Source organism: Motacilla alba, chromosome 2 (genome assembly GCF_015832195.1).
Source record: "Motacilla alba alba isolate MOTALB_02 chromosome 2, Motacilla_alba_V1.0_pri, whole genome shotgun sequence".
Classification (NCBI taxonomy): Eukaryota; Metazoa; Chordata; class Aves; order Passeriformes; family Motacillidae; genus Motacilla; species Motacilla alba.
In genome coordinates this window covers 31,481,217-31,508,655 of record NC_052017.1, presented here as the reverse complement: position 1 = coordinate 31,508,655, position 27,439 = coordinate 31,481,217, and the positions used below count along the sequence as shown (strand labels likewise).

General features: G+C 42.9%; 1 protein-coding gene and 1 pseudogene across 1 annotated transcript in view; both read right to left on the bottom strand.

Moving 5' to 3' along the window:
• The window catches only part of IL6 (interleukin 6), a 9,047-nt gene extending 7,941 nt beyond the window's left edge, over positions 1-1,106 (bottom strand). The window contains exon 1 of the mRNA XM_038128068.1: positions 13-1,106. Within this exon, the coding sequence (XP_037983996.1) occupies positions 13-270 (258 nt within the window). The 5' untranslated portion in view covers positions 271-1,106. The remainder of the gene's footprint in view (positions 1-12) is intronic.
• On the bottom strand, positions 381-27,439 carry LOC119696932 (annotated as a pseudogene).

Below are 27,439 nucleotides of genomic sequence, written 5' to 3'. Positions count from 1 at the left end.
GGCCGTACCCACCTCGTCCTGCAGCTCTGCCGCCCGGGCGTGCAGCAGCCGGGCCAGCCTCAGGCTGTCGGGCAGCGCCGCCCGCCGCGCCGCCGCCTCGTCCAGCTCGGCCTCCCCGGAGGAGTCTGCGTTGGGCAGCGGGGCGGCGGCGGCCCGCGGCACCAGCAGCAGCAGCAGCAGCGGCGGCGGCAGCAGCGCGGCGCGGAGGGCGGGCGGCCGGCGGCGGCCGGCGCGGGCACGGTCGCAGCCACAGTCCCGGGGAAACTTCATGGTGCGGCTTCTTCTCGGCTCCGGCCCCGGCCCCTTCTCGTCGGCGAGGCTGGCGGGTTGAATGAGCTCCGGGCATCCCTGAACGTGTATTTATTGAGGGGGCTTTGAGATTATTCATGGCCTTGGGAAAATCCGGCATGAAGCACACACACGGGGGGTGTGTGCTCTCGGAGCGCGCCCGGCTTGACAGAGCTGCTCGAGAGCTGGGATTGTGAAACGGGCCGGGGGGGCGGCCGAAAGCGGCCGGTGGGAACATGAAGTAATCGTGCTCCGTAACTCCTTGAGGGCCGGGCTGCTCCCCCGCTCAGCGCCGGCTCACCTGCCCCGCGGGGTCCTGGCCGGGGCTGGAGCCCCCCGGCCCGGCTTTCCTCGGAGCCTGCCAGATCCAGCCGCACAAAACCTCCTGGAAATTATACATGCATACCTGCCCATATACGCACATACTTTATATATGCGATACACTTCCATATATTAATATTTTAAAGTGGTTTGATTTTTTTTCTGGATTTTGTATGATGTATATTTATCTCTGTATTTTAGCTATTTTTGTTATTTGTATATGTGAAACTAAACTCCCCTGTTTAGGTGCTGGGTAGTACAAGTCGCAAGTTGCTTCTTTCTGAACTACATGTGGGTAGGATAAAATACTTTAAATGGACCAAAGCCAGCTCCTGCGGGAGGGTGGCTGCAGGAAATGCCATGAAGTTCCCTGTTATCTGCTGCCTTATCTCTTTATGCCTACCTGTAGCTGTTGCAGGAATTTTAACCTTTCAGGGGGACTCTTCACCCAGGGCAAGTGTGCCTGTTGGGATCAATCTTGTAGAAGGCAGGCTGAGTCAAACCGTTTAAGGCATGCTGACATTGAACTTGTGGAATGTCTTGAACTGATTTTGGCCAAACTGCCTTTTTTTTTTTTTGGTAGATGTTTTCTCACATAAGGAAGACCAGAGTCTGCGTTGGGAGCTCCTAATAGGAGAGTACAGAGTTGGGAGAACAGAACATGGGGCATAAGAGAGATGTTAGATACGGTATAGAAACTGAAAAATACCCCAGAGACTTCATTTTCTAAGCACAGCCTGAAAAGAGAGCCTCAGGAAAGAAGCAGGGTACTACTGGTTTTTATTTAATGTCTCTTTCTGTCGCTAGCAGAAAAGCAGCTGCGGTAATTTTGCCCAGTGGAGAGATATTAGAGCTGGAACACAAGTGTGAGAGAGCAGTTTTCAACAGCAGCAATCCACCTCTGCCCAGGTCCCCGAGTGCAGCAGGGGGAATATTGCCAGAACGGTATTTGCTGTAATGTCAGGTCTGTGGCATTAGGTGTAGAAGAAAGCGTGCCACTAGCAGTATGTTTGAATATTATCAATTAAAAGATCCAACTGAAATGTGCTAAAGGATTAAAACAGCCAGGCCAGATGAGCTCAAAGCCTGGTATTTACTTTTGGATAACCATCAGAGGCAGATACATCAGGGAGGGAACTCCTGCCTACCTCTTTTTCCACTTGCGATAGCACATGGATGTACGTCTCAGGGATTTCCTTCCGCTGCCAGGCGACTCATAGGCTGTTCTCTGCAGACAGTCAAACTTTTCCTTTAGCTAACCTAAGTGAAAGTACTATTCTTAAAATGAGGAAAACTTGGTAGAAAGGCTGTGTTTCCTTAATAATATCTTTTCAGCAAGCATTCTTTAATTTAGTCTTCTCTGTAGCTCTGTAATTCTTAATTTTGTAAACTTATTTTATGAATACCTCATTGTATTGTGAAAGTCTCTCTTAGAAATTTTCAGAGAACATTTTTGTGCTGATCACTGCTATACAGTCTTGCTGATGTGTGTAGTTGCATCTGCAGAGTGAAATAAAAGCAAGTTTCAACTGTTCCTCATCTAAAAGTCTCTAAGCCTTCAGTTACTGTTTTCTCATTTTGGGGTTTTGTTTACTTTTTTTATATGAATGTCCATGTGACTTTTCAGAAGTACAAAGTATACTTACATGCTCCAGTGAAAGGTACTCATTAATGGCTTAGAAACTCCATTTGATAATCTAGGACAAAGCATAGCATTCAAAGGAAGAAGGAACTGGAATTTACACAATAGCATTAGAATACTTCTATTGCTTTGGACAGTTTCTTACGGAAAATCACTTATTTAATTGGTACTGTACATAGAAGAAATACTTTTGCACTGATCTATCTGTAACAATGGTTAAATTTTGGGGACGGTTTAAACGAGATCTGCACTGTATTACTAATTAGTTGGCACTGTACTGCACTGAAATCATCAGTAGTCACGTTGTTCAAAATTTAATAAGCCCTGAACAAACAGCACTTGCTCATGAGTTACCTACAGATCAGGAGATCCTGGTACTTAAAATGTAGAAGTATTATAACTGAGACTCTGAGGCATAGTTTCTAGATGCCAAGGGATTTATTTCCTGCATAGCATCTTTGTAATACTGTAGATTACTGTTCTTGCATCCTTTTATTTCTTCTGCACTTTGTTTCACTGTACAAATTTTTTCTTTGTATTTTCATTTATACTGTCAACAAGATGGCTGCATCCTGGTATGTAAAAACTTCCTAAGGTGGGATTTCAGAAATTCTCAGTGTCTAACCAACCTTTTCTTCTGTCTGAGAAATGAGCTGCTACTGCACATTTCTGTAGAAGCAGAGAGACCATTTCTGAACGTTGTAAAAAATCTCTGCTCTCCAATTGTCCCACATGAAAATTGTTCCAGGTTCCAGTCAAGTTACAGCCAGTCCAGAATCATTCTGTGTGTGTTTTCTAGGATCAGTGTGCAACTAACTGACCTATTCTGGAAAAGATTCTTTTTCATCTAGAATTGGTCTGTCTGAGAGCAAGCCTGTGCCACTTTTGCTTTTGATAACCTGGGAGATTTGCAGAAAGGAGCCTGTTTTCAGGAGAGATGGGTGACACCAACATGGAAATGCTATTGCCACAGAAGAATTCAACAAACTGCAGAGCTGTCATGGTCATGGTCGAAGCTGTCTCCCCTCTTCTGTCAGCCATCAGGCGTATGTCTACAAGGAGCCCCACCATGTGCAAGGGCAAAACCCAGTGCCATTGGCAGCAGCAGGAGACCTTGCTTGCTGAGTGTTGTGAGTCAAACATAAATGGCATTCCTACATGAAAAATAAGGTCTTTCAAGGAAGTAGAATTACTAGGGTGCATTAAGTTCCACTCCAATCTGTGTGTTTGGTTTGATTGTCTTTTTCTTTCTGATTATCTCCACTATTTTACAGTAGTAAGAAAACCAGTAATGTTAATTTGGGGATTATGACTTAAAATAGTACTGTCGGTAGTAAGAGAAGTAATACAAGTGAAAATGTGGTGTTCTTCTATAGACGTGTTAGATTGTGTGTGTAAGAAAATACCAATTGTCAGAACTGGGATCATGACAATCACTAAACAAATAACTTCCAAATATTTTGAATGAGGAGGAAAGCTGATGTCTGGTTCCCCTGACATATTTTTGGTTGAATTCGTCAAAGCTTATAACGAGGGAACTTGAATTCTTACAGATCTTGTAAAGAGTGTCAGAGTTCTTTGTAATGTCAAACCAAGCTGCCCTGTGCTGTATTTGAAGTGAACAGGTTGAACAGGTCAGTAATACCCTGTGTTCATGTTTCTCATAAGCAAACATTGCTTTGACAAGCTGCATGTCACCAAAGAGCACTGGTGCACTTGGCTAATGGCATCTCTTTTGTGGCTCGGCAAGTTCTTTCCTTCTCTCTTGGTTTTTTGCCAAGTAACTTCAAAGTTTTGGGGGGATTTTTTGGTGAAAAGCTTTGGGGATTGCTCATTTTTCTTTCCTAAAGGAAGACTTGCATCATTCTTAAAAAAGGCTAAGATGTGTAGCAAGACTTGAATTTTTTTTCTTGAGTGCATCATATGCAAGTACCTTGAATTTCCTTGCCTTAAGCTAGATCAGGGGTTTAGAGGAAAAATGGAAAAATTTTTACATACCTTTAAATTATGTCCTGGTTTTCAGCTTTATCTGCTTAATTTCAAGAAGATAAATAATGCTGTGGTCTTCCCTAACCAACTTCCAGCAGACAACAACTTCCAGCCATGCAGTCCTTGGTGAAAGAGGTCCTAAATACAATGGTTCTTGGGGAATATCTGAATGCTACAAGACACATCTAATGCTACATGTCCTTCAAGTCAAAATGGTTGGAGGCATTGTAATGCTGGAGTGGGAATGTTGTGGCACCTGACAGTGAAACTAGATTTTCACTAGGAGTACTTTGCTTCTGTGATTGTGCTGTTAAATGGCATTGGGAAGCAATTTGATGAACTTTTCTCATGGAAGGAAGGCAGCTGTTGCTTTCTCTCCATCACAGCACAGTGTGCCTGGTGGAGTGAGTGGTGCCCTTTTCACGGCTGCTCGAGACACCTGAGCAGAGAGCCGGTCAAGTTAGAAATACTGATGGCCTTGGGTCTTTCACAAGCAGCATGCTGTTATCTGGCTTGTTTTGTGAGCATCACCCACAAGGACAACACACTGTTTTGACAGGGATCCCATTTTGTCAGCATTATGTTTTGAATTATTGTAGGGCTGTACTTCTAAAAGAAATCTCTGTTTTAAAAAATTAATTGACTGCAAGTTCCACTTGTGTTTAAGGAACTTCTCTGTTCCCATTGAGCTTGCTTTCTAAGCATGAAAGATGGTAATTCAAAGAAGTTATATGATGAGAAGTGTGAGGTATTTCAGTCACCAGAGAAGATGACAGAGCTGAAAAGAGAACACTGAGGAGCCTGAATGTATGGGAGGTACTGAATGGTGTAAGTATTTATCTTTATTGTTTGCCATTTTTAATATGGTACATTAGATGTAGATTGTGTTTTACATAGCATTCAAAAGGGGGTTTTCCCTCCAAGGAACTTGCTCAGTGCCAAAGAAAATTGAAGGGTGTCAATGTTTATAATCCCACTCATGAATGCATACCAACTCTAGCTCACCTCAGTAAAGAGGATCTATTTCACTCTCAAATAAAAGCTCATGTGTTGCTCCATGAGACATCTGTAAATCTAACTGTGTTTACCCTTGTCCATGCCCAATGTTTTTGTGCCCATAATCTCATTATCAGATTATTGTCTCACTTGGTTTGACATTTAGCTATGCATTCTCTTGTGTTCTCATTCTGCTTTTCCTGGTGATTGCCTTTGTGACTTTTTAAGTTACCTACACATAAGCCAAGTCACTTAACAAAATTTTTTATGGTTTTTTCCTGGAAAGCAGTGGTTTCTCTCTGTAGTGAGAACAGAAGCTGGATAGCATCAGTGGTAAAAGTATTGTTAACTCCATTGTCGGAATTAGATGCAAGGCTTCATTCCTTGCTAGTACATTCCTTTTGGGAGGTAACTTTTCAATAGCAGTTTATATGTGTTGGAAGTTTCTTTTAGCAGGTGGGTAACTGGAAAACCAAAATGCAGAGTGCACCTTCAATTAGTGTTGTGTGCTTTCATAAAGGTTTTCTAGCTCAAGGATCCTGTAGTGACACAGTGAAGCTGCTGTGGAGTTTGCCACTTTGGTCATACCATTTTGTTGAGAAAACTGAGTGTCACTACTCAGAAAGTGCCTCGCACATTGGGGTATTTGAGTCTTTCTTCCTTTATGGGTGAGTTCTAGCAACTGTCTTTATTATTCTAAACTGAATTTGTGAAAAGGAACCTACTTACTGCAGCAGGAGCCCTTTCTAATTGCATGCTATACACTATAATAGGGTTAATAGATTGTGCTGGATCTGTAATAGTCACTCTTCCCACACTGCCCTTCTTGAAGCAAAAGTGTCCTGGGGGCCAAGTTAGCTATGAGGACTTTGGTCCCATCACCAGAGGATCTGAGTGGTCTGGGTCCAACTAATTTTTTATTTCAGATGGCCAGTTAGATGGTCTGATGCTATTTTGTTTAGATTGCTCAACCAGGATGTGGGAGATGTTGAATCATATCCCTTCCTTATTTAAATGGATTATGAACCAGTCTTACTCCTTTACAGGAAAGTCTCCCAACTCCCAAGAAGAATTTTGGCCAAGATGTTTTCCTATTGCTCCTCTTAAAGTGAACCTTTTTTTTTTTTTTCTTTCTTTTTTTTTTTTTTTTTTTTTTTGTCAGAAAGAGAAGATCAGGAGCCTGTGTGCCACCTTAGTGGATTCCAAGGGAATTTTTTCTCAAATATGTAGTTCAAAAAATTCAGAGCTTGGGCAGAAATAGAAAGTGATTTCCAGGGATACTCTGACCCCAGAGCTGTTGAGTAAGACTGGGCAGTGGTGAAGGCCTCACTTCCTCCACGGGCTGCTTTTTGGAAGGAAGCTCTGGTTCCTATGGTGAAATCAAGGAGGATTGGGTGGCAGGTTGTCCTTGGCAAAGGGTCCTGGCTACCTGGGAGTCACACCTACTTCCTGAGGGGAAAAAGCTCTTCTTCCTGGAGTTTCTTTTGTACTGGTGTAAGAGCTTCTCAAGAGTAACACACCAGCTCTCACATGCCCCTTCCTTGGCAGGGGTTCTGTACGTGCCTGGCAGGGGAACACCACAGCTCTGCTCACTCACTTGGGTCAGACGCTCCTCGCTGTGAAGTCCCCTGGTATCACTGATCAAAAATGCAGAATGTACTCAGTTTCCCCTGCTGATGTTAAAATTACATGTGAGACCAGAAGTTAAAAATAAAAACCAGAAGCAGTCAAGCTGAACTGCTCTGATATGAAACCATCCCCTTCCCCCCAGCTCTTCTCTACAGCTGCAGCTACGTGTGACAATGGCAGTTTTGGTGTGGAGAGGGAACTTGTTAAAAATGTCCCTTTATCCTTTAGCTCAGCATCATCAGCCGTCACTCCCTGCTGCTCTTACTTAGATTTTCATTGTTACTCACAAATGCTCAAATATTGAGATTTCTATGATCTACTGTTTTCTCATACTCCTTGTCTGGACTTGTCAGTATTTTGAAAGTGCCTAGACTTTCAAAAGATGCTGATGTGAAGGCATCAAAGGGTATTGTCTTTATTCCCTATGAATACAGGAGCAATTGGCAAACAGGAACAGAGAGCAAAGGCCTTGTTCAGAATTACAGGCATTTTTAAGGAAGGTTAAATTAAACTTTTGTGTTTCATTTCACACTATTTTCATTATCTGTTTGCAATAGTCTATGCAACTTTTCTTGTGGGAAGTTTTGTATTTTATACATTTTGCAAAATTACTACTTTCTAAAATGTGATGTTCTACTGTTTCTTTGAAGTCATATAGAAGACTCCATGGAGACTCCTATGCAGTTACCAACTTTACATTAAATCTCCCATTTAGTCTGGGCAGCACACAACTATTTAATGAAATCTGCTGCTTTCTGCATAACATTTAGCATGTAGTTCCAGAACTGTTATAAGCTGATATAGAAACATAGAATCATACATGAGTGTGCTACCCCCAGGCTTATTTTTTATTCAAATTTAGTTTAAAGCTCTTCCAATGAGCCCTGCTAACTCCTGGGAAGTGGGGACATGCTATCAAATGGGTACACATGAGGGGAGGATGCTAGCAAAAAAAGGAGTATCGCTGCCAGTCTGTAGTCTGAATTCTGCCACGAGTCATTTTTTCTCACCACTTCCCATGTGTGTCAGCACTGGTATTTGAGCCATTATGTCACACTAGGAGGGAGGATCTAGCTGGAAAATAAGACACCAAAGGAATTTTATTAGTTTTCATTAGGATCCAGTCTGTGATCTGAGTGACTCTGCCTGCCTGCCTGAACACTTGTGTCAGTATGATGGAGCAAGCTGCAATGCGTGACTCCTGGGAGAGTATCAACAACAAATTAATAAAAATCACTGTGGTTTTTTGTTGAGCATGAAAAATGTTATGCCTCATCTCAAAATAAATGCCACCTCTCACACCTCCAAAACACTTCACACTCTTGAAAACAGATTAAAAAAGGAGAAAGTTTTAAGACATTGATGTGGGCATCACTTTTATTAACAAACAAAGCTAGTAGCTAAAGCCAATTTAAATTCATGAGGACTTCTGTCTCGCCACCCGCTTTCAACTTCAGACAATATTTAGGGCAAATTATTATTATTATTATTATTATTATTATTATTATTATTATTATTATTATTATTATTATTATTATTATTATTATCATTGTTGTTGTTGTTGTTGTTGTTGTTGTTGTTGTTGTAGTAGTAGTAGTTGTTGTTGTTGTAGTTGTTATTAATCCCTGACTGGTCTATTTGGTCAGCTCTACCCTCTTGGCAACGGAAAGCTATTGCACATGTTTTAAACTGTTGTGACTCCATTGATTTTGATAGAACTTCACTTGTGTGATGAAAGAGCAAAGAGGGTCATGCAGCCACATGACCACTGTCAGTGCATGCTTCGCCATCTGAATTGGTAAGTCCACAGCTGTCAACTTTTTCTGCTAAGCAATGTGATGGGGTTGTAAGACTCTTCAGACAGCAAATTTCAAGAGCTGATAACCCCTGGAAACAGCTTTTGAAAGGAGCATTGGTGTGTGGACATATGGTTTAACCAGAGCTGTCCGTGCTCTCGGGTCTACAGAAAACATCTGCAGAATAAAAAGCCAGCAAACAGTCAGGAAAACAAAGCTGACTTTCCTGGCTTATGATGAAGAAAATGGTTGGAGGGCTACTTTAACATTTCTATAATTCCATTACTTTTTGTTCCACGTTTTGTATCTTCCCTATTGCGTCCCTATTGAGAAAATTTTTGTAAATAATTTCAGGGAATCGGTCACGGGGTAATGAAAATACCTGCTTCTCAGAAGAGTAAGAGCAGTGTCACAGAGAGGATAAGTTGTTTTAAAACTTTCTCAAAGACAATGTAAAATTACTGTAAGACTGTGAACTCAATGGCAACATTTCTATTGAATTCATTATGAAACTGGTACTGTCTTATATGTAAAAGGAAAGACAAAGTCAGAAATGGCTCCTACCTTCCCTCCTGAAATCTGTATAATTTGTTCACTGTCTTCTGAGCCTGAGCTCCTTCTCAGCAGGCTTTGAGGAAACTCTTCTAAAAGCAGCACTATCAAAACCAAGGCTAGCATAGTAAGAAATACACTAATTTTTTTGAGATAGCACAAGGAGGAAAATAAGTCAGATGATATCAGAAAAGGAGGAATTACTAGTTGCAAATATTAGATGACATCTGTTTGAAATCCTTTGCTTGCCATTGACGCAGGACACTTCTTTGCCAGGGGACAAAGTCACTCTGCCTGTTCTGCCACTTCTCCCTTCAAGTTGGTCCCTTAAGCACTAGTAATCTTGATTTAGCCTGGAGTAACTCTTAGAGTGTGAAGATTAAATGTTTCAAAGTATATGATGGGATCATGACATAATTCCAAAATGAAGTCACAGGTTTTCTGTAGTAACAAGCTTTTTGTTTTGAAATAGATTTTCTGTGGCCACTTGCGAGAAGTGATACCTATTGTTAAAGATTTTGAAATCTATTACTTTTTTTTTTTAATTTGAAAAAAAGGTTGTAACACTTCTGATTTGTTCAGTAAAGGCCTTTCCCTGAACAGCTCCTCCTGACACCTGTAGGAATCTGTAATCCCACAGTCCCTTGATACTTTTGAAGTTTGCTCTTAGTTCCCTACTGATATGTACATTTTTTGTATCCTCAATCCCCTTCCCTGCACCTAGGTTAAGCTTCACCAAATGTGTTTTCCCCAAAATCTCTGTGTTCCTAGGATGTTCCTTTTTGTGGTATTGCTTGTGATAGTCTTCCTTTCAGTCTTAAAACAGCATCACACTACAAAGTATAGATAATTTTAGGCTGTGACCTGGACTGAAAAAGCCATGGAATATAATTTCCTCAGATAGCCTCAAACAATACTTATTATTTTCCTGATCAAGCACCGGTGAAGTCCTTTGGGGCAGCTTGTGCACATATTTAGTCCACTTTCTGCTCTTTCCTATTGTATTTTTCACTTTTTCTTCTTGCTTCAGTATTTGCAGCCTGTCATTCTCACCAAGAGTTTATCCTGATTAACAAGGTCACATGAAAAGCATCGTTACACTCTGCAAGCCAAGGCTACTCTGCAGCCTTGCAAAGGAAATATCAGCAAGAGTTTTCACCACCTTCATCTTTTTCCCTTTAGTAATCTGGAATAGTTTTAGTAAATCATAAGTTATTTACATGAAATAGAAAATATTTCTTTTTATCTGTGGATGACCTAAAAAACCAGGAGTGGATCCTGGCATGTCTAAATTGTGGGAAAGCTGTGATTGCTGCTCTTTTTTGTCTTGACCACAAAGTGAATTAGGAATGAGAATCTAGAATGAGGGTTTTTTTTGGTGCTAAAATGGGGCATATTTACAAATTGAATGGATATTAGGTGACTTGTAAGTGATCACTACAGGGGGACACTGGCTCATGATGTCCCTCGCTCTGGAGCTTGGTGATGATGTTACGCCTCAAACACAAATGTCTGGGGGAAGGGACTGCCAGCATTGCCACAGGGCACCAAGTGCTGCCGCAAAGCAGATGATTCAGAAACCACAGGGAGAGACTTTCTGAACCACAGCTCCTGACGTCTGTAATGTCATCCTCAGTGACACAGCTGTCCTCTCCTGATGTAAAAAAGGAACATGATTTCTTCAGCTATGTCCGATACCCCCACTATGGACAGCATTGTGCTGCGCTGTGCTATAGTGAGATGCACTGTATGTATGTCAGCTATAATGAGTAACAGGAATGAGCTGATGCCAGAATTGGTTCTTCCTCTGGGAGGGGAGAGCATCCCCACTCCTTGGGTTCCATCGCCCTTCACTGAATCACAGTGAAGCTGCTCAAAACTCCGCACGGTGTTTTACAGACTCAAACCGAGAGGAAGTCGCTCCTCTCCCTGCTGTGGGACCGAGAGCACAGCGATCACACAGTGATTCCCCTCTCTGCCGTGGGGAAGCTCTGGCAGAGGGATGGGGCATCCAAGGTGAGTTTTAGTGTTGGCTCTGAAAGGAGCCAGAGCAGGCCTCAGGCACCTCACATGGCCTGGAATTGTTCCTGATTGTTGAAGCATCCCTGTTTGCAGATCGATTTCCCCAGCTCCTTTCACAGGGCAATCTCATGTGTGAAGGAAGAAGTGCAAACAAGTGTTTAGGCCATGTTTCTGAGCCAGCCTAAAGAGGTGCTTAGGCCATGTCTCTGAGCCAGTCTAAAGAGGTGATGAGGCCATGTTTCTGAGCCAGCCTAAAGAGGTGCTTAGGCCATGTCTCTGAGCCAGTCTAAAGAGGTCTTAGGCCATGTCTCTGAGCCAGTCTAAAGAGGTCTTAGGCCATGTCTCTGAGCCAGTCTAAAGAGGTGCTTAGGCCATGTCTCTGAGCCAGCCTAAAGAGGTGCTTAGGCCATGTTTCTGAGCCAGCCTGTGCACTGGTGGCTATGGGGTCGCACAGCAGTGGGACAGGTGAGGATGGCTCCTGGGCCTTTGTCCTCCAACAAAGCTTTTTTAAAGGAATGCTGTTTGGAGCCTTTAATTTCAGCACACAAGGAGTTGGCAGATCTGATTAACTTCCTTGCCAATTTTGTGCAACATGGCAGGAATATGTTAAATGTTTCCTGAAAACAAATGAAAACTTCAGAAGACTAAGCAACAGAGCACCAGGAGAAAAAACCATGCAATATTCTGGCACATAACAACATGTTTAGGCACGGTAAATAAACTGTTTTACATAAATAATGTAGTTCATTCCCATTACAAAGAACTATTCACATATGAATGGTTTGTGTCATTTCTCTCTGCTGACGTTAAGACTTTCCAGTCTTTTGCATTTTATTTATTACTGTTAGTTTACAGTACTGATAGATTTAATTTTTGACAATTCATGCAATAAAGATACAGTTTTTTCCCTAAACAAATATTGGTACCCGCAAAATTCAGCTTTTAAGCTAAGTGTTGTTACCATTGAGTTGCAACAGAAGTTGAGGTTATTGTTGCTGGCAGTTTTTTCTCATGTGATGTTTTACGTGTTTTTTTAATAAAGGTTTTGTAAAGGACTAAACAGATGAAAGAGTTGGATCTGGTTAAAATTACTAGGATGAAATTTCAGAATTAGGATGTTTGTAATATGTTTTGAGCAGAGGATCAGGGATTTCATTCACAACTCTATTTGAAGTTAGAAAGTGAAACTGTTTAAATGTAGAATATTACATTACATCTTGTTTAAAAATCTATTCCTACAAGGAGATTCTTTAAATATTAAAGGATAGAATTTTGCCACTTCAAGAAGTGTTCAATAAAACTGAGGGGATGACAACAAAATGCATATTGTTGACATTCTCCATATTGCAAAACTATTTTAGTTATGGGTATTGTAAAATCGGTGCTGGTAATTATGTTGTTGGGAATTGTGATTGAAAAGGATAATACAACGGGGATAATCATGTCTCAGCGAAGAAAGGGATTAGAAGGAAATTAAAATCTCTCCTACTGGTGGTTAACTCCTCATTCATGATTTTGCCTCTTCCCATCATTATTTTTCCAGCTAGTAACTCAAAATGAAACTGCAGAGCTATCGCAACATTTTGGATCTCTATATCCTAACAGATAAACTCTAACCATAGAAATATAGTTGAAGAAATTCCTGCCTTCACAGCTATGGACATAGTGCCAACTATTGCACAATATGTATCTTGTTGCATGCTTTTGGGATAATCATAAGTAAATTTGGATCTCAATCGTTTCATTATCAGTCACAGCCAGCACAGCTTCATGAGAGGAAAGTCCTCCTTATCAAACATAATTTCCTTTATGACAAGGTAACCCACCTGGTTGATCAAAGAAAGCCAGTTGATGTAATCCTTTTGGAATTCAGTAAATCTTTCCATACTGTTTCTCACAGGATCCTTCTGGACAGAATGTCCAGCACACAGCTGGATAAACACGTCATGCAATGGGTGAGCAACCGGCTCATGGGTCGGGCGCAAAGGGTTGTAGGGAATGGGGTGACATCAGACTGGGGACCTGTCACTAGTGGGGTTCCACTGGGCCCCATCCTCAGCCCTGTGCTCCTCAAAGTCTTCATTCGTGACCTGGATGCAGGACTGCAAGTTCACAGCTGATACAAAACTGGGAGGAGCTTCAAAGGCAGGGAGGCCCTGCAGAGAGACTCAACAAATGAGAGGCCTGGGCAATCACCAACCACATGAAGTGCAACGAGGGAAATGCCAGATTCTGCACCTGGGATGGGGCAGTCCTGGATGTAAGTACAGTCTGGGGAATGAGAAGCTGGAGAGCAGTGTCATGGAAAGGGACCTGGGAGTCCTGGCTGGTGGCAAGTTTAACATGACTCAGCAGTGCCCTGGCAGCCAGGAGGGCCAAGCCTGTCCTGGGGAGAGTCAGGCACAGCATCACCAGCTGGGCAAGGGAGGGGATTGTCCTGCTCTGCTCTGAGCTGGTACAGCCTCACCTTGAGTGCTGGGGGCAGTTTTGGTTTGCCAGTTTTGGGTGCCAAAATGGAAGAAAGACACTGAACTGTTAGAGAGGCAAAGGAGGGCAATGAAGATGGTGAAGGGCCTTGAGATGAAGCCGTCTGAGGAGCAGCTGAGGGCACTTGGCCTGTTCAGCCTTGGCAAGAGGAGGCTGAGGGGAGACCTCACTGCAGTTACAACTTCCTTGTGAGGGGAAGAGGGGGGCAGATGCTGATCTCTTCTCTGTGGTGACCAGCAACAAAGAATGGCCCAAAGTTGTGTCAGGGGAGGTTTAGGTGGGATATCAGGAAAAGGTTCTTCACCCAGAGAGTGTTTGGGCACTGGAATGGGCTCCCCAGGCCCAGGGATGTGTTCACAGCACAAACCTGACAGAGTTCGAGAAACATTTGAACAATACTCATGGGCACATGGTGTAATTCTTGAGGATGGTGCTGTGCAGGGCCAGGATTTGAACTCAGTGAGCCCTGTGGATCCCTTCCAACTCAGCTGATTCTGTAATTATCTTTCTGGCACTTCTGTTGTTCAAGATGCAGCGAATGTCTTTTTTTTTTCCCCAGAAAATTCCTGGATTGTTGTGAGACATAGCGTGCATCTGAATTTGGCAGGGACTGGTACATGAAAGCACAGCTCTGGTAGGAAGTGTTCCCAGTTTCAGACCTCTTATGTAAGGATGGTAACATACATATGAAGAAAAGCAAACCTGGGCCCTTTAGTTAAAAATGTGGGGAGAGGAGGTGACCCAGGCAGCGATAAATGGTTGACTGCAATAGTATGCGAAGCTCTCAGGAAAATTTTGAATGAAAGGCAAATAGAGGTTGGGAGGTGTATAAGATGAAACATGACTTTGCAATGTTGGATTGTGTCAACCCAATACACTCATTGACAAACTATTTCCTACACAAAGGAAACATGTTTCCTTCCTGGGAATTTCAATTAAGCCTTTTCATGGAGTATGGTGGGATGCAGTGAGGAGGGAACAGGGAGAAACAGGGATTAGGTGTGCATGGAGCTGGCTGAAAGGGAGAGAACCCTGCTGAGTGTTAATATGCAGATGGTGAGGAAGGAATTAATGAGCTGGGTGCTCTAGTGGCAGCAAGTATACTTTATGGAAATAACTGTGGAAGGGAAGGATGCTGGTGTCTATGGCAGGTGTGCTGCTAAGGTGATTTTAGAGTAGTCTGTTGAGATATATGCAGCAGAAAAGGGAGAATCTTACTGCTCCAATTCAAAGACATTTGTGAGATTTCACTTCAATTTTGCATATGCTTCTGATTGCTCTATGTCAAACATAGAGCAATGAACTTTCAAACATGAACTATAACTGAAGGATGCCAATAGTGGTCAGAGGGATGGAGGGCTTTGTGCTGGAAAGGAAGTGGGAAGTGGATACTGTGTTTAGTCTAGAGAAAGAAAGCCTCAGAAGGGACCAAGACTGCTTCTCATTAGCAGTGTAAGTACCAGAGAGGATGCCAGCAAACTGATGGGACTAATCAAGCCTTGAACAGAGATGTGTCTTTTTCAAGTAGGAAAGTGCTTCCTAGCCACAGAACAAATTTTCTAACCAGGAAATGTTATACGGTGGGACTGGTCAAGCACTGGCAAAAGTGCCCAGAGGCTGCTGAATCTCCATCCTTGGAGGTGTGTGATACTTGACTGGACAAGACATTTAGCATCAAAATAGATATTTCAGTAATGGGATGGCCTAGCTTGCCTCCAGGGGTGCCTCTTACCTGAATGATCCCATGCACCATTCGAACAAAAACGTTCCCAGATACCTTCCACAGTACATGAGGAAGAAGCAAAAGGCATCAATATAATAATAATGTTCCATAAAATTCATAATATTTTACCAGAGAGCAGAGAATGGCCAAATAATGAAAAAAAAAAAAAGAGGTCATGAGTGCTGAAAAAAAAATCTGATTTTTCAATAAAACAGAGTAAAGCTGAGGCAGAATTCAGGTATAGAAAAGGAGTGGAGGGAAAAGGAAAGAATCAAAAGAGATTTAAAGGAAAGGATAGAAACAAAGTCAGGAGATGCACAGATTTGCTAAAGAGTTCTGCAAAATTGAATTTGCTTAGTAAGTCAAATAGTTCAGCCTCTCCTAAATAATTTAGAAAGTGAAATGAAGTGGGGAAGCAGATTGGCCTTTATTTTGCATCATGGAATTACAGAGCTTGCAAAACATGGGGGTGTAGCCTAGACAGAGACAGCAACAACATTTTTACTCAGCCCCCTCTACCTAACTCCTCATCTTCCCCAGTAAGGCTATATGAGCTGGTAGGACCATCTCTAGGAGAAAGAGGCAATTGTTTCTTTAGGCCCATCCATCCCTGAGACCAGCAGAAAAAATCCATTTCTTGTTTGCAACTCAGTTTTCTACCAGTGTCATTCACAGAAATAAATGCAGGCAACTTGGCTTTTAGTCCATTAGACATGCCACTAACCTGAGAAGACATGTGCAGGGACTGGGCTGATACTTTTCTGAACTAAATGGAAATATTATAATTTGAGGCCCAGGAAATTTTTTTTAATGACTTTTCTTTTTTTAACATTGAAGTATCAGGCAAAAAATAAACATACAAGGGGAAACATGAGTAATTTAAAAGATATTTTCATGTGAAAAGCTGTTATTCCCTGCATTTTTTTGTATCTGAAAGGAAAAATTTCATATGCTTTTGGTAATTGGATTGAGCTACAACTGTTATTTTTCATGGTAAAGAGGTACTAAAGCTCAGCTTAGCCTAAACTCTGGACCCAAAATATAAGCATAAACCTCCATTGGCTCTTGATGCAATTCTCCTTGTATGGGCAAGCAAATCTTGGCCTCTGTGAGGTGCAGGACAGCTGTACATGCAAGATATGTATGGTTCTACATCTTCTCCCCCAGCTTTTCTCTGATTTTGCAATGTTTCAGCCTTGCACCGAGAGCCAGGGCATGGCTTTCTATCTCCTGGTGCCCTGCAGTTGCTGCCCCTCCGTGCCCATCCTGGGGCCCGGGTGGCTCAGCAGGTTGCTGGCAGCACACATACCGGCACTGCTGCTCTCAGCCTGCCTTGGGAGCTCTGCACACATCACCTGTGTGTGAGCATGTACAGGGGCTGCTTGCTTAGGCGGCAGACGCCCTGCTCTCCCAGCACAGCCATGGGCAGGGACACAGTTCTGAGAATTGAAACAGGAACCTCCCCAGGGGAAAGAAAGAACGTTTCTAATTGTTTGGAAGCGCTCTGTATTCATTGCCCAGAGGCAGACAACAGTGGATGGACAGGTTTCTCCCCAGTGACTCAGGGACTTCCGTGGCTCATTTGCAGAAGGAAGATGTGTCATGCTGGGGAAAGCATCACGTCATTCTGGAGAAAACATCACCCACTTTTGAATGTATTGCCTGGCACCCGAGGATGTGACAACAGAGAAATGTGATAGCTTGGCAAGAGAGGCCAAGTGAAAACTGAAATGTGTCTGTGCTTGTATTAAAGAGGCACTCTCAGATATTTTCTTTCACTTCTCTTATACTCAGGTTTCCCTTTTTCATTATAGTCATAAAGGAATAACTGTCTCAAAAGCAATTACCTCAATCAGTTACAGATATGTGCCTCTGACAATGTCTTCATATTGCACGTTTCCTGTCAGGACACACTGTCTTTCTCAACACAGCTGTAGTGAGTAGGACTGATACTCAGAGTGGCTGAAAATTTGCTTTGCAGCCTCTTCTAAACTCTCTGGTCTGTGAAAATAACCTCTTGAATATATCCTCGCTACTACGCCTTCTAATATCTCATTTCAGCTTTAGGAGCACTCAGTCACTCAGTTGTTTGGATCTATCTCCTGCAGTGGGGTTTCTGTGCCTATCTCCTGTTTTGGATCCCAAAGACTTTCCCTTATCTGATCCACCTTTTCTGGTGGACAATCTGGCTGTGGCTTGTGTGTCTCAGTGGAGGATGCAATGTCACTTGAAGGCAGTGCTACTGCAGCACACCCCAAAAACAGTGAAAAGAAAGCTGTGCTATCTCCAGGATGCCAAGGACTCCTCTGCAGGAACTTGAATCCAGTGGTGGACCTGACTTCCAGTGCCTGCAAAGACCAGTGCCACCTCAGGAGGTAAGGGTCATGGCTGGTGCACTATGGAGAAGAGAGAGGGAGGTGTTTAGTTTGAACTTAGTGTGTATGGAGGCAGCAAAGGATGGGAAGTGACTGTGGAGCTGTTTGGAAGAGAGGTCACAGGGACAGGTAGATGTTTTGTTTGAGAACTATATGAAGAATCAGTCATTGGCAGCACCACCAGCCTCTTGTGGACTGGATGGTGGATAGATCTTGGGGACCTCGGGCACATCTGACAAGAAAGGATAATTTCTACAGATGCCAGTTGTATTCCTGATGTTCACTCACTGTACGGAGAGGCCAATATTGCTCAGGAGAAGGAGAGATTTAAATAGTGAGGGAAAGAAAATGAATGACATGAATCAATGGTGGGCTGTATCTCTACTGGTGAAGGTGCTGGAGGCTGCCAGGGGCTGTCTCTGGACAAAGACACTCAGACCTCTGTGTTACCAGAATATACATGTCCCTACTTCAACCTAAGACAAATATCACTCTCCAAAACAGTTTTTGGGCATGGTTTGGGGGTTAAGACCAATCCATGGCCACTCCTAAGAGGTAGTTTGTGAGCGCCCAATCTAGTTTGGAAGATGAGAGACTTTAATAATGTGAATATGAGCTTCAGTGCCTGAGAATGGTTTTAGTCACAATTCACTAGCAATGCTAGAGCATTAGATATTTAGTAAAGTTTCTGGCACATGAATCAGAGCAAGAAAATCCTGGCCAAACTGCCTAAGAAATAGGAAATCCAGGGCATGGAGTTCTTACAAGCTGGGGGCAGAGTGGTTGGAAAATGTCCCAGCAGAAAAGGACCTCAGGGTGCTGGTTGACAGAAGCTGAACAAGAGCCACTGTGTGCCCAGGTGGCCAAGAAGGCCGATGGCATCCTGGTGTTTGTCAGCAACAGAGTGGCCAGCAGGACCAGGGCAGTGATTGTCCCTCTGTACTCTGCACTGGAGTGGCCGTGCCTTGAGTCCTGTGTTCAGTTCTGAGCCCTTCAACTCAAGAAGGACATTGTGAGGCTCCAGCTTGTCCAGAAAGGGGCAACAAAGCTGGTGAGGGGTCTGGAATACAAGGCCTGTGAGGAGCAGCTGAGGGAGCTGGGATTGTTTAGCCTGGAGAAAAGGAAACTCAGGGGATTTATCACTCTCTCCAAGTGCCTGAAAGGTGATTGTAGCCAGATGAGGGTTGGCCTCTTCTCCCAGGCAGCCGGTGACAGGAGAAGAGGATACAATATTAAACTGCACTAGAGGAGGTTTAGTTCAGAAATTGGAAAGAATTTCTTCCCAGAAAGAGTGATTGGGCATTGAAGTGGGTTGCTCAGGGAGGTGGTGGAGTCACCATCCCTGGAGGTGTTTAAGGAAAGACTGGATGTGGCACTTGGTGTCATGGTCTAGTTGACATGGTGGTGTTTGGCCGTAGGCTGAACTTGATGATGTCAAGGTCTTTTCCAACTAAATTGATTCTGTAATTCTCTAATTACATTGAGCCAATTTATTGCACTGAGTGATGACTTCTTTGGATCCTACCTTGTAATTACCCAGAGCGAGATCTCTATTTACCTCCTTTGCCATGCACTGCCACGGCCTTTCTTTGTTTTTCTGACCAGTTGTGCCAAATACAGCTGGTACTCACAGCTTTCCAAGGGCACAGTGTAGCAAGGACCCATAGCCCAGGCACACCACTGGAATACACAGCCTATGTTTGGAACACAGTGCTGGGACCTGCCCTTCTTATGCCCCCCAGGAGAGACATGGTTACATCACCCCAAGTGCCAGAGGAATCCTCCACTGTGTCACCTCATGCTTCTGTTGTGTTGGCTCATGCTTACATTGGAGAAATTAAAGACTTTATTAGCACTGTTGGAAAAACACCAGTGGTCTCTGATAGGTTGGTCCTTTCTTTTGCCTTGGAAAGAGAAACACTTCTCAGGGGAAGCACAGGAAGGGTGCAGGACACTCTTCTTGCACAGGAAGGCAGGGGAAGGTGTAGATCTTGGAACTTGGCTGCACAGGGCCTTTTCAGGACTGTCAGGTCTGAGATGGCACAGAGCAAAGAAGTTCTTTACCAAAGTGCCCTTGTAAAACGGGGCCAATTGAGCGTGCCATTGCCAGATGTGGAAGTTCGAATGAGTGTTACAGCTGCTTGGTCAGCTTTGCTGCCTTGATTTCTGACTCCCAGGTGTTATAATAGTAGCAGCAGTTGCTTCAATCTAATTACCTGGGTTGGAAGCATAGGCCTAAGGTCAGGGAAACTTCCACTTCAAGACAGCAATTAAATACACACAGTAGATAAAATATAGGCCTAAAATTAATTGAAATTGTATTTCTGCTTTAAATGTTTCTTTGATACTGCTTAATCCAGTCACCATTTCATTTATTACCTAATGAAAACCTCTTCTCTGGATTGAGCTAGAATCACAGCCCTGTAATTTAAGGTCCAAACTTCACACCAGAATGTCTAAAAATATCAAATTAGCTATTACAAACCCAAGTTAAACAACTTGGCTTTGCACTGGTGCTGCACACAGTGAAGGAGCAGCAGGAAAGAAAAAGAAAGAAAAATTATTAGGAGATATGCTTGCCCTCCAGCTGGACTATGTTCTTGTAAAAGCGATAATCTGCGTCAAAGTGATCTAAACAGAGCAACCAGCAAAGGAAATTAAAACTGCCATTCTTTGACACAGGATACTGCTTGATAAGAATGCAGAACAGCTGTTAACTAAATAAGCCACATAATACTGCATTTTTCATGGCATCCTTTATACAGACTCCACAATAATGTTACCAGCCTATGGCTCTTGTCTGGCAATTAATGATTTGTGCTGGTAACTTATTTTTACCATTTAAAAATGTATTCTTCATATTTCATTAAAAAAAAAAAACAACACAACAGGGTAAGCTGTAATTTGTAACTGCTTTTGGAATGTGAATTGTTTTCTAAGTCTTCTGACAAAAGAAAACACAGTTTCCAGGCCTAAATCCTAAAAAACAAAAAACTGAAAGAGACTTATTAGGTTTTTTGCATGAATGGTTTTAGAGAACAAGTTTTGCTTTTTTAAAAAAAGATATTTTTAATGTATATATATACACATATAAACATTAAATATGAGTTAATGCATATTTTAAAAAAGGAAATTTAAACAAAAGATAAAACTTTGTCAAACAATTCAGTGGAACCCTATTCTCATTTTGTCCTGGCTGTTTACATAATTTTAGAAAAGATCTTGGCATGTGGAGAAGCTAAAGCTTTCCCATTTTAAAATGGGAAAAAAAAGCTTTCTCTGCTTTATCTTTCATCCATTTTCAGTCATTTCAGGCAAGTTTACTGGAACCATTTCCTGGGATTTCTTTGAGTTGCGAAAACACATCCCTCTGACTGTCACTCTGCACATAAGACCCACTTCAGGCCCTGCACTGCATGAGCCTTACCTTGAAAAAGGATTTCATTGCCTTCTCCTTTGGACGTGAAGATGCAAATAACATTCAGGACCTACCTTGCAAATTAGATAAAGAAATGCTCTTTTTACTACTGCTCCCAGATGAGAAGAAAATACCCACCCATGCCTTAGGAGAGAAGGGCAGTGGGAGTGCAGGCTGCTGCACCAGCCTGGGTGCCGGGGTGTGCGGAGCCACCAGGGGGGCTGTCGGGGGTGAGTCTGCCTAGAGATGGGAAGAGTGAGAGGATCCTCACCTCTGTTCTTTCATCTCCACTGGAGCCTCCTCAGACAATCTCACCACCTTTCTGCTTTATTTCTCAGCCTCTGAAAAAAGGGAACTCCATCAGCTCATCCCATTTGCCCACTTCTCTTGTGGGCGGTTTCACTTCTTGCAGGTGGTTTCACAGCATGAGCCTTAACAGGAGGATACAATAGCACTATTGCCACTCTCCCACCCTGCATTGAACAAACATCCCAAGGAGCAAGGATATAATATGGTTTTCATTTCCTATATTTGCTTTACTGGGTATATATTTTGCTTTACTGGGGCATATTTAGCTGTTATTTAAACTTACACAAGGCTTACAATTGCTTATTTATTACAATTATCAGTAGTATTACTATTAGTGAAAGTCCAGTCCACTTTAAGGGTTCCAAAGATGTTATAGCTTTAATAACACGTGTTGAAACCCTCAATAAAGGTGTGGGACCTCATGAGGTTCTAAAATGAGTGAGACTGAAAAGAAATGCTTGCCCTCAGTGTGTTTTAGTCATTTTTCCTGAAGATAAATTGCCTAAGGAGGAAAACATAAGGCAGTTAACACTGCTGGTTTATTTCAGAATAAAATTACAGGGACTATTACTGTCAAAGTGAAGTTAAACATCCTGTCAAGCTTGTGTAAGGACCTCAGGTCCCTTTTCAACTGAGGAAACATCTTTGCTGTCATTAGTCCAGTATAGCTGGGTTTTGCTCTGTAAAACGTCAAATGTTTCTCTTCTCTTTCTGCCATTTACAGTACTAATACGTGATAAGTGAAAGTTACATAACATTCAAGAACTGAAAATATCTCAAGAAAATATAATTCTTCTTGGCTGCATTCAGAGTCTTTGGTTGTCTGAGGGAGTCTGGGATTCACCATTCCCTAATGTTCCTGGTATGTTTGAGAATTAACAAACTAGCAGGGAGAGATTTTCAAAAGCGCAAATTACAGCCATGTGACCATCTGCCATGGTTTTTACAACTCATCTTGACTGGATTTCTGAGGACAAGGTGCTTCCTTTGCTCTTCTGCATGCTGATGCTCAGGCTGATGTGGTAGCTCTGGTTGTAAGAACCATGGTCTTCTTAGAGCACTCTCCTTGGCACAGTCTCACAAACCTCACAGATGAGAAGGTGAGATTCTTGCCTGAGACTGTGGGTGATCTGCCCTCAGGGAAAGACCAGGAGCTGACTGGGAGCCCGAACTCACCACTGTCCTTTTTCCATCTGAGCCTTATGAGCTGCTGCTTTGCTGTTGTGACATTTTGTCAGTGTCCTTCCCCAAATGGACCACAAACTCATTCTACAGGTATTGTTGTCAGGCTTAGGAAAAACCTCAAAGATTTGACCCTCACATCAAATTGTGAAATAAAAGACTAGATCTACTCAGGACAAGTCATATACACTCACTTCCATGTCACCCTCCAGAAGCCTCTGAATTGGCTTGTCAGTCTTCTCTTCCCATCTGGCATGTTTTTTCTGAGTTTACGAATAGCCACTTCCATTAGCAAGCCTGTGAGATATATGACATACATAGAGAGGAACCATACAGGGACATGGATTCCAAGCTACCTATCCGACAAAAGTCTGTCTAAAGTTTTTCAGGTTTTTTTTTTTTTTGTTTGTTTCTTTGTTATTTTCTTGCAGTTTGTTTTGAAGTTTTGAGGAGCAATGTTGTACCTTTGGATCAAAGCATAAGAATGGCAGTGCAAGTAAGTCAGTAGACTCGTGAATAGCCTATTGAATTTTTCTTAGACTTAATTTTGATGTGTGTTCAGCCAACAGTAAGCCCCCAATAAAGAGAAACACATGGTGAGGTATGGATTTCAGATAAAACAGTTTCTAGATCTGGTTCATGCCTGTGCTGCTGCTGGAGAGGAGCAAAAGAGCGGGGGGAGACGAATAGGGAATAAGCAATGTGGTACAGGAAGGTTTACTGCCATACTTTTCTGTTTTGGCATAGATCTTTCCTTAACGCATGGCAAGCTATGACCTGTGTTGTAACCAGCCCTGAAGGGGGGGTTTACTTTTCAGAGTGGACTTGTAAGAGAAGCTACGTGCAGCTTTGAGCTTGCGTGTGCAGCCGTCCCCAGGAGAGACACCAGTGAAGTCATGGTGGTCCTCGGATGACCTCTGGCAGTCTCGGTTGGAAACTGTGTTGCTTAGGCAGATTAGAACCAGGGCCTGAGCCAGGCGCCTGACTTAGCTACATCTGTGAGTGTGTATGCCTGGTGCTTGCGAAGTCGAGTTTAACTCATGCCTCTAATTTCATCTGTAGGGAATGCTGACACTTCCCACAGACAGTTTCTCGGCTCATTGTTTGTCAGTGGCCCAACACTGACAAACACCAACACCCAATAGGGTGTTCTAAGATGTTGCCAGGACTTGTCAGCAGAATTTTCAGGAGAAAAACCCACCTGCATTGCCCATTTTAATTTCAGAAAATACCAGAGGGCTGAGCAATGAGGCTTGAAAGAGAAATACAGCAACAAGGAAAATGATTGTTCGCGATGACTGATGAAAATGACATTGCAGATGAGCTTGAGTTTCATGGACTTGCAGTAAATCCATGAATGCATCCAGTAAATAAGAGACCTCACAGTTTTTGCATATTACACTATTTCAAATTCATGACAACATCATTTTGTCTTCACTGAATTCTACCCTTTCATGCTGTCTGTCACACAAAGGATCCAGAAACAGCTTGCAATTAGCCAGGTCTCTGCTGTGACTAGATCATGTAATCACAGCTGCCTCAATGTCACTGTGTGTCACCTTTCCCTTTTCTGCTATTTAGTTATATTTAGGTTTTATTTAGGCTCTTTATTTTACTTAGGTTCCTTTTCCTATTTACCTGCTGCCTATTGTCTTCATCTTGGGTTATAAAATCAAGGTAGGGGGTCGGGGGGGTGGGGGGTGGAAGTTCTGGTGAGTTATGTAACTTTGCAGTGAGTTAGAGATGTGACATTTGCTTCTGATTGGGGTCTTCAGAACTGTTGTGTAACATCAAACAGTGAAAACAAAACCACTGTGTGTTCATCTGAAGGGTTTGGCAAAATTAACATTTCCTAAAATGTGAGCAGGACAGGCTGAAATTCTGAAAAACTCCTTTAGCTCGTGTTATGGGTTGGTACTCAGGTACCATTCATTGCTCTGCAGCACCACTTAAGGGAATCACATGGGACAGAGCATTTGGATAGCATCCTATCCTCACAACGTCTTTCCTGGGGATGAATCTTACTCCTATATTTTTTTCACTCTATGAGGTGGAAAGTCAAGTTAGACAATCATCTTGGAAACACACTCCATTGCTCTGGTGCCCGTGCTCTATTTCTCTGAGGAGATAACATATGATTCATTAAAGGGTATATCCTCTTTTTGAAGGGTCTTCCCCTAAATGCACCGCATAGTATAAGGCTGTGGTGGCAGAATTTCTTCCTCCCATTTTCTTTTTTTTCCTGTGGAAAAGCTGGTGATCCAGGTCTGTGTTACCATGAATTCAAACTACGGTACATGTTAGAGGGCTCGTCTGTGTTTCACAGTCCTGTTTCACTTAGCACCATACAATAGGAGCTGCTGTAAAAAGGTCAGTGCCAAAAAGCACTTCCCAAAAAGGGCAACAATGTCCTCTGTACTTCCAATTCTCCTGTGTGATCTAAATCCAACCCTACTACACAAGGAAATATGAGGTATCTTTTTATAAGCAATCACTGCATACCTAGGTGCTCCGATTGCTAAATGAAGGCAGGAAGGAAGGGTGAAGGCAGCAGCCCAAAGCCCAGATTTTCCTGACTCACTGCTGTGTCCCGGCTGTGTCCTCCAGCTGCTTCCACGCAAGTAACATTTTCTGCTGAGTCACAGCATGACAAGGCATTTTCCCCTCGTGAATAATCCCTTCTCTAAGAGCAAACCTGCTTCTTATTTGTGCTCTCTCCTGCCCTGAGCAAAGTGCCTGGGTCATGGCAAAAGCAGATCTTTCTCCTTTTTATATCACTTCTCCATTTTTCCTGGCTATTGTTCACACCTTGCTTTATCTCTGGAGTACGGGAATAACCACAGCTCTCTTAGGGAATTGCCCCTTACCTCACTTACTATCCGTCTTATTAACCAACCTCTGCCAGAGAATGTCTGTAAATGCTCTTTATGGGGATTTTCTTTGGCACAAACTGCTGTGGTAGCACAGGACTTGTAATACTCCTGCTGCCTTTGCAGCTCTTACTGTAAGTTGCAACAGCTTTCATAGTTGCTTTCCACACACTGTCACTGGCTAAATCATTCTTGGCATCAGTGGATAAGCTTTCCAGAACCTGCAACCCAGCCTTGACTAAGCCAGGACAGGAATCTGGGTCCTGGGCTGTGTTTTCTCACTCAAGTGTTTTGAAACATTTTGGGTTTGACATCTCTGGGCTGACCTCACTTGGGCCACTGAGGAGCACACCGACCTCCCAAGTCACGGAGCGGGAGGCACCTGTTTTCGGCAACAGCAAACAGTGTGCTGAAGCAGGTTGAGTCTAAAAGTAAACTGTGAGGTTCAAATCCTGCTTTTAGTAAACCAGGTGCTGATATGGGTCAGTGATTTGCTGTTCTATTTATCACGAGTTTCAGAGAGCAAAATATCGGGTTTTTATCTTTTTTGGATAAGACTCTGTGGAAAGCTCATCCGGTGAAATCTGTGAGCTCTCCTGTAATAAGATAAATCTGTGAGCTCTCCTGTAATAAAATAATATAGCTAAAGCCATAGAAAATCAGTATTTATGAGGCACAAAAAGGCACCACAGCTTGGCCAAATGTTTCAGATGGGAGGCCTGTGTTCGTGGAAGGTGTAATTTCTGTCACTGGAGAGAGAAGGCAAAGTTGTTTTCAGTTAGAGTCTTGTAGCCAGGGCTGGATTAAAATTTTTTTAAATGCCAAGCAGTACAAGTAGGAAATAATATGGAAAAATGTTAGCATGCAAGTTGGAGGGCTGTCACAATTTAACTGTATTTGAAACATATTCCTTAATTTCCTTTGTACAAACCTGGTGTCACAATGGCCCTTTTGCCATATTCCTGTGCTCTCTCCATATGGTCAATCCTGACACAAGGAACAGCTGTCACAACACTGCTACCAACAGAAAGTTAAGATGGATGGATAGCTGGATGTGAGCTGAATCTACTGTATCTGAGGTCTGCAGTAAGGTTAGCAGGACAGGAAGTTGGGGGAAATGTGAATGAAATGTGGCAATTGTTGTGCAATTTCCAATTATCCTAAATGTGAACAGAAGAAGAAACAGGGATTTTTTTTCCACTTTAGACTATCTTGCCAAACATTGGATGTCAGAGTATTAGAGAAATGTAGAATCCTTTAGGTTGGAAAAGACCTTTAAGATCATCAAGTCCAAGGGTTAACCCAGCTGCCAAGTCCACCACTAAGCCATGTCCTCAAGTGCCACATCTGCATGTCTTTTAAATACCTCCAGGTGTGGTGACTCAATCACTTCCCTGTGCAACCTGTTCCAATGCCTCGTGACCTTCTTGGTGAAGAAATATTTCCTGATGTTCAATCTAAACCTCCCCTCGTGCAACTTGATGCTATTTCCTCTTTTCTTGTCACTTGGTACTTGGGGGAAGAGACCAACACCCACCTCACTTCAACCTCCTTTCAGGCAGTTGTAGAGAGCAATAAACTCTCCCTGAGTCTCTGAGTGTTCAGGCTAAACAGCTCCAGCTCCCTCAGTCGCTCCGTGTAAGACTTCTGCTCCAGCCCCTTCACCAGCTCAGTTGCCCTTCTCTGGACACTCTTCAGCACCTCAATGTTATTCTTGTGGAAAAGGAGTTCAAAACCGAACTCAGGATTTGAGGTGTGATCTCACCAGTGCTGTGTACAGGGGGACAATCACTGCCCTGGTCCTGCTGGCTGCACCATTGCTGATACAGGCCAGGAAGCC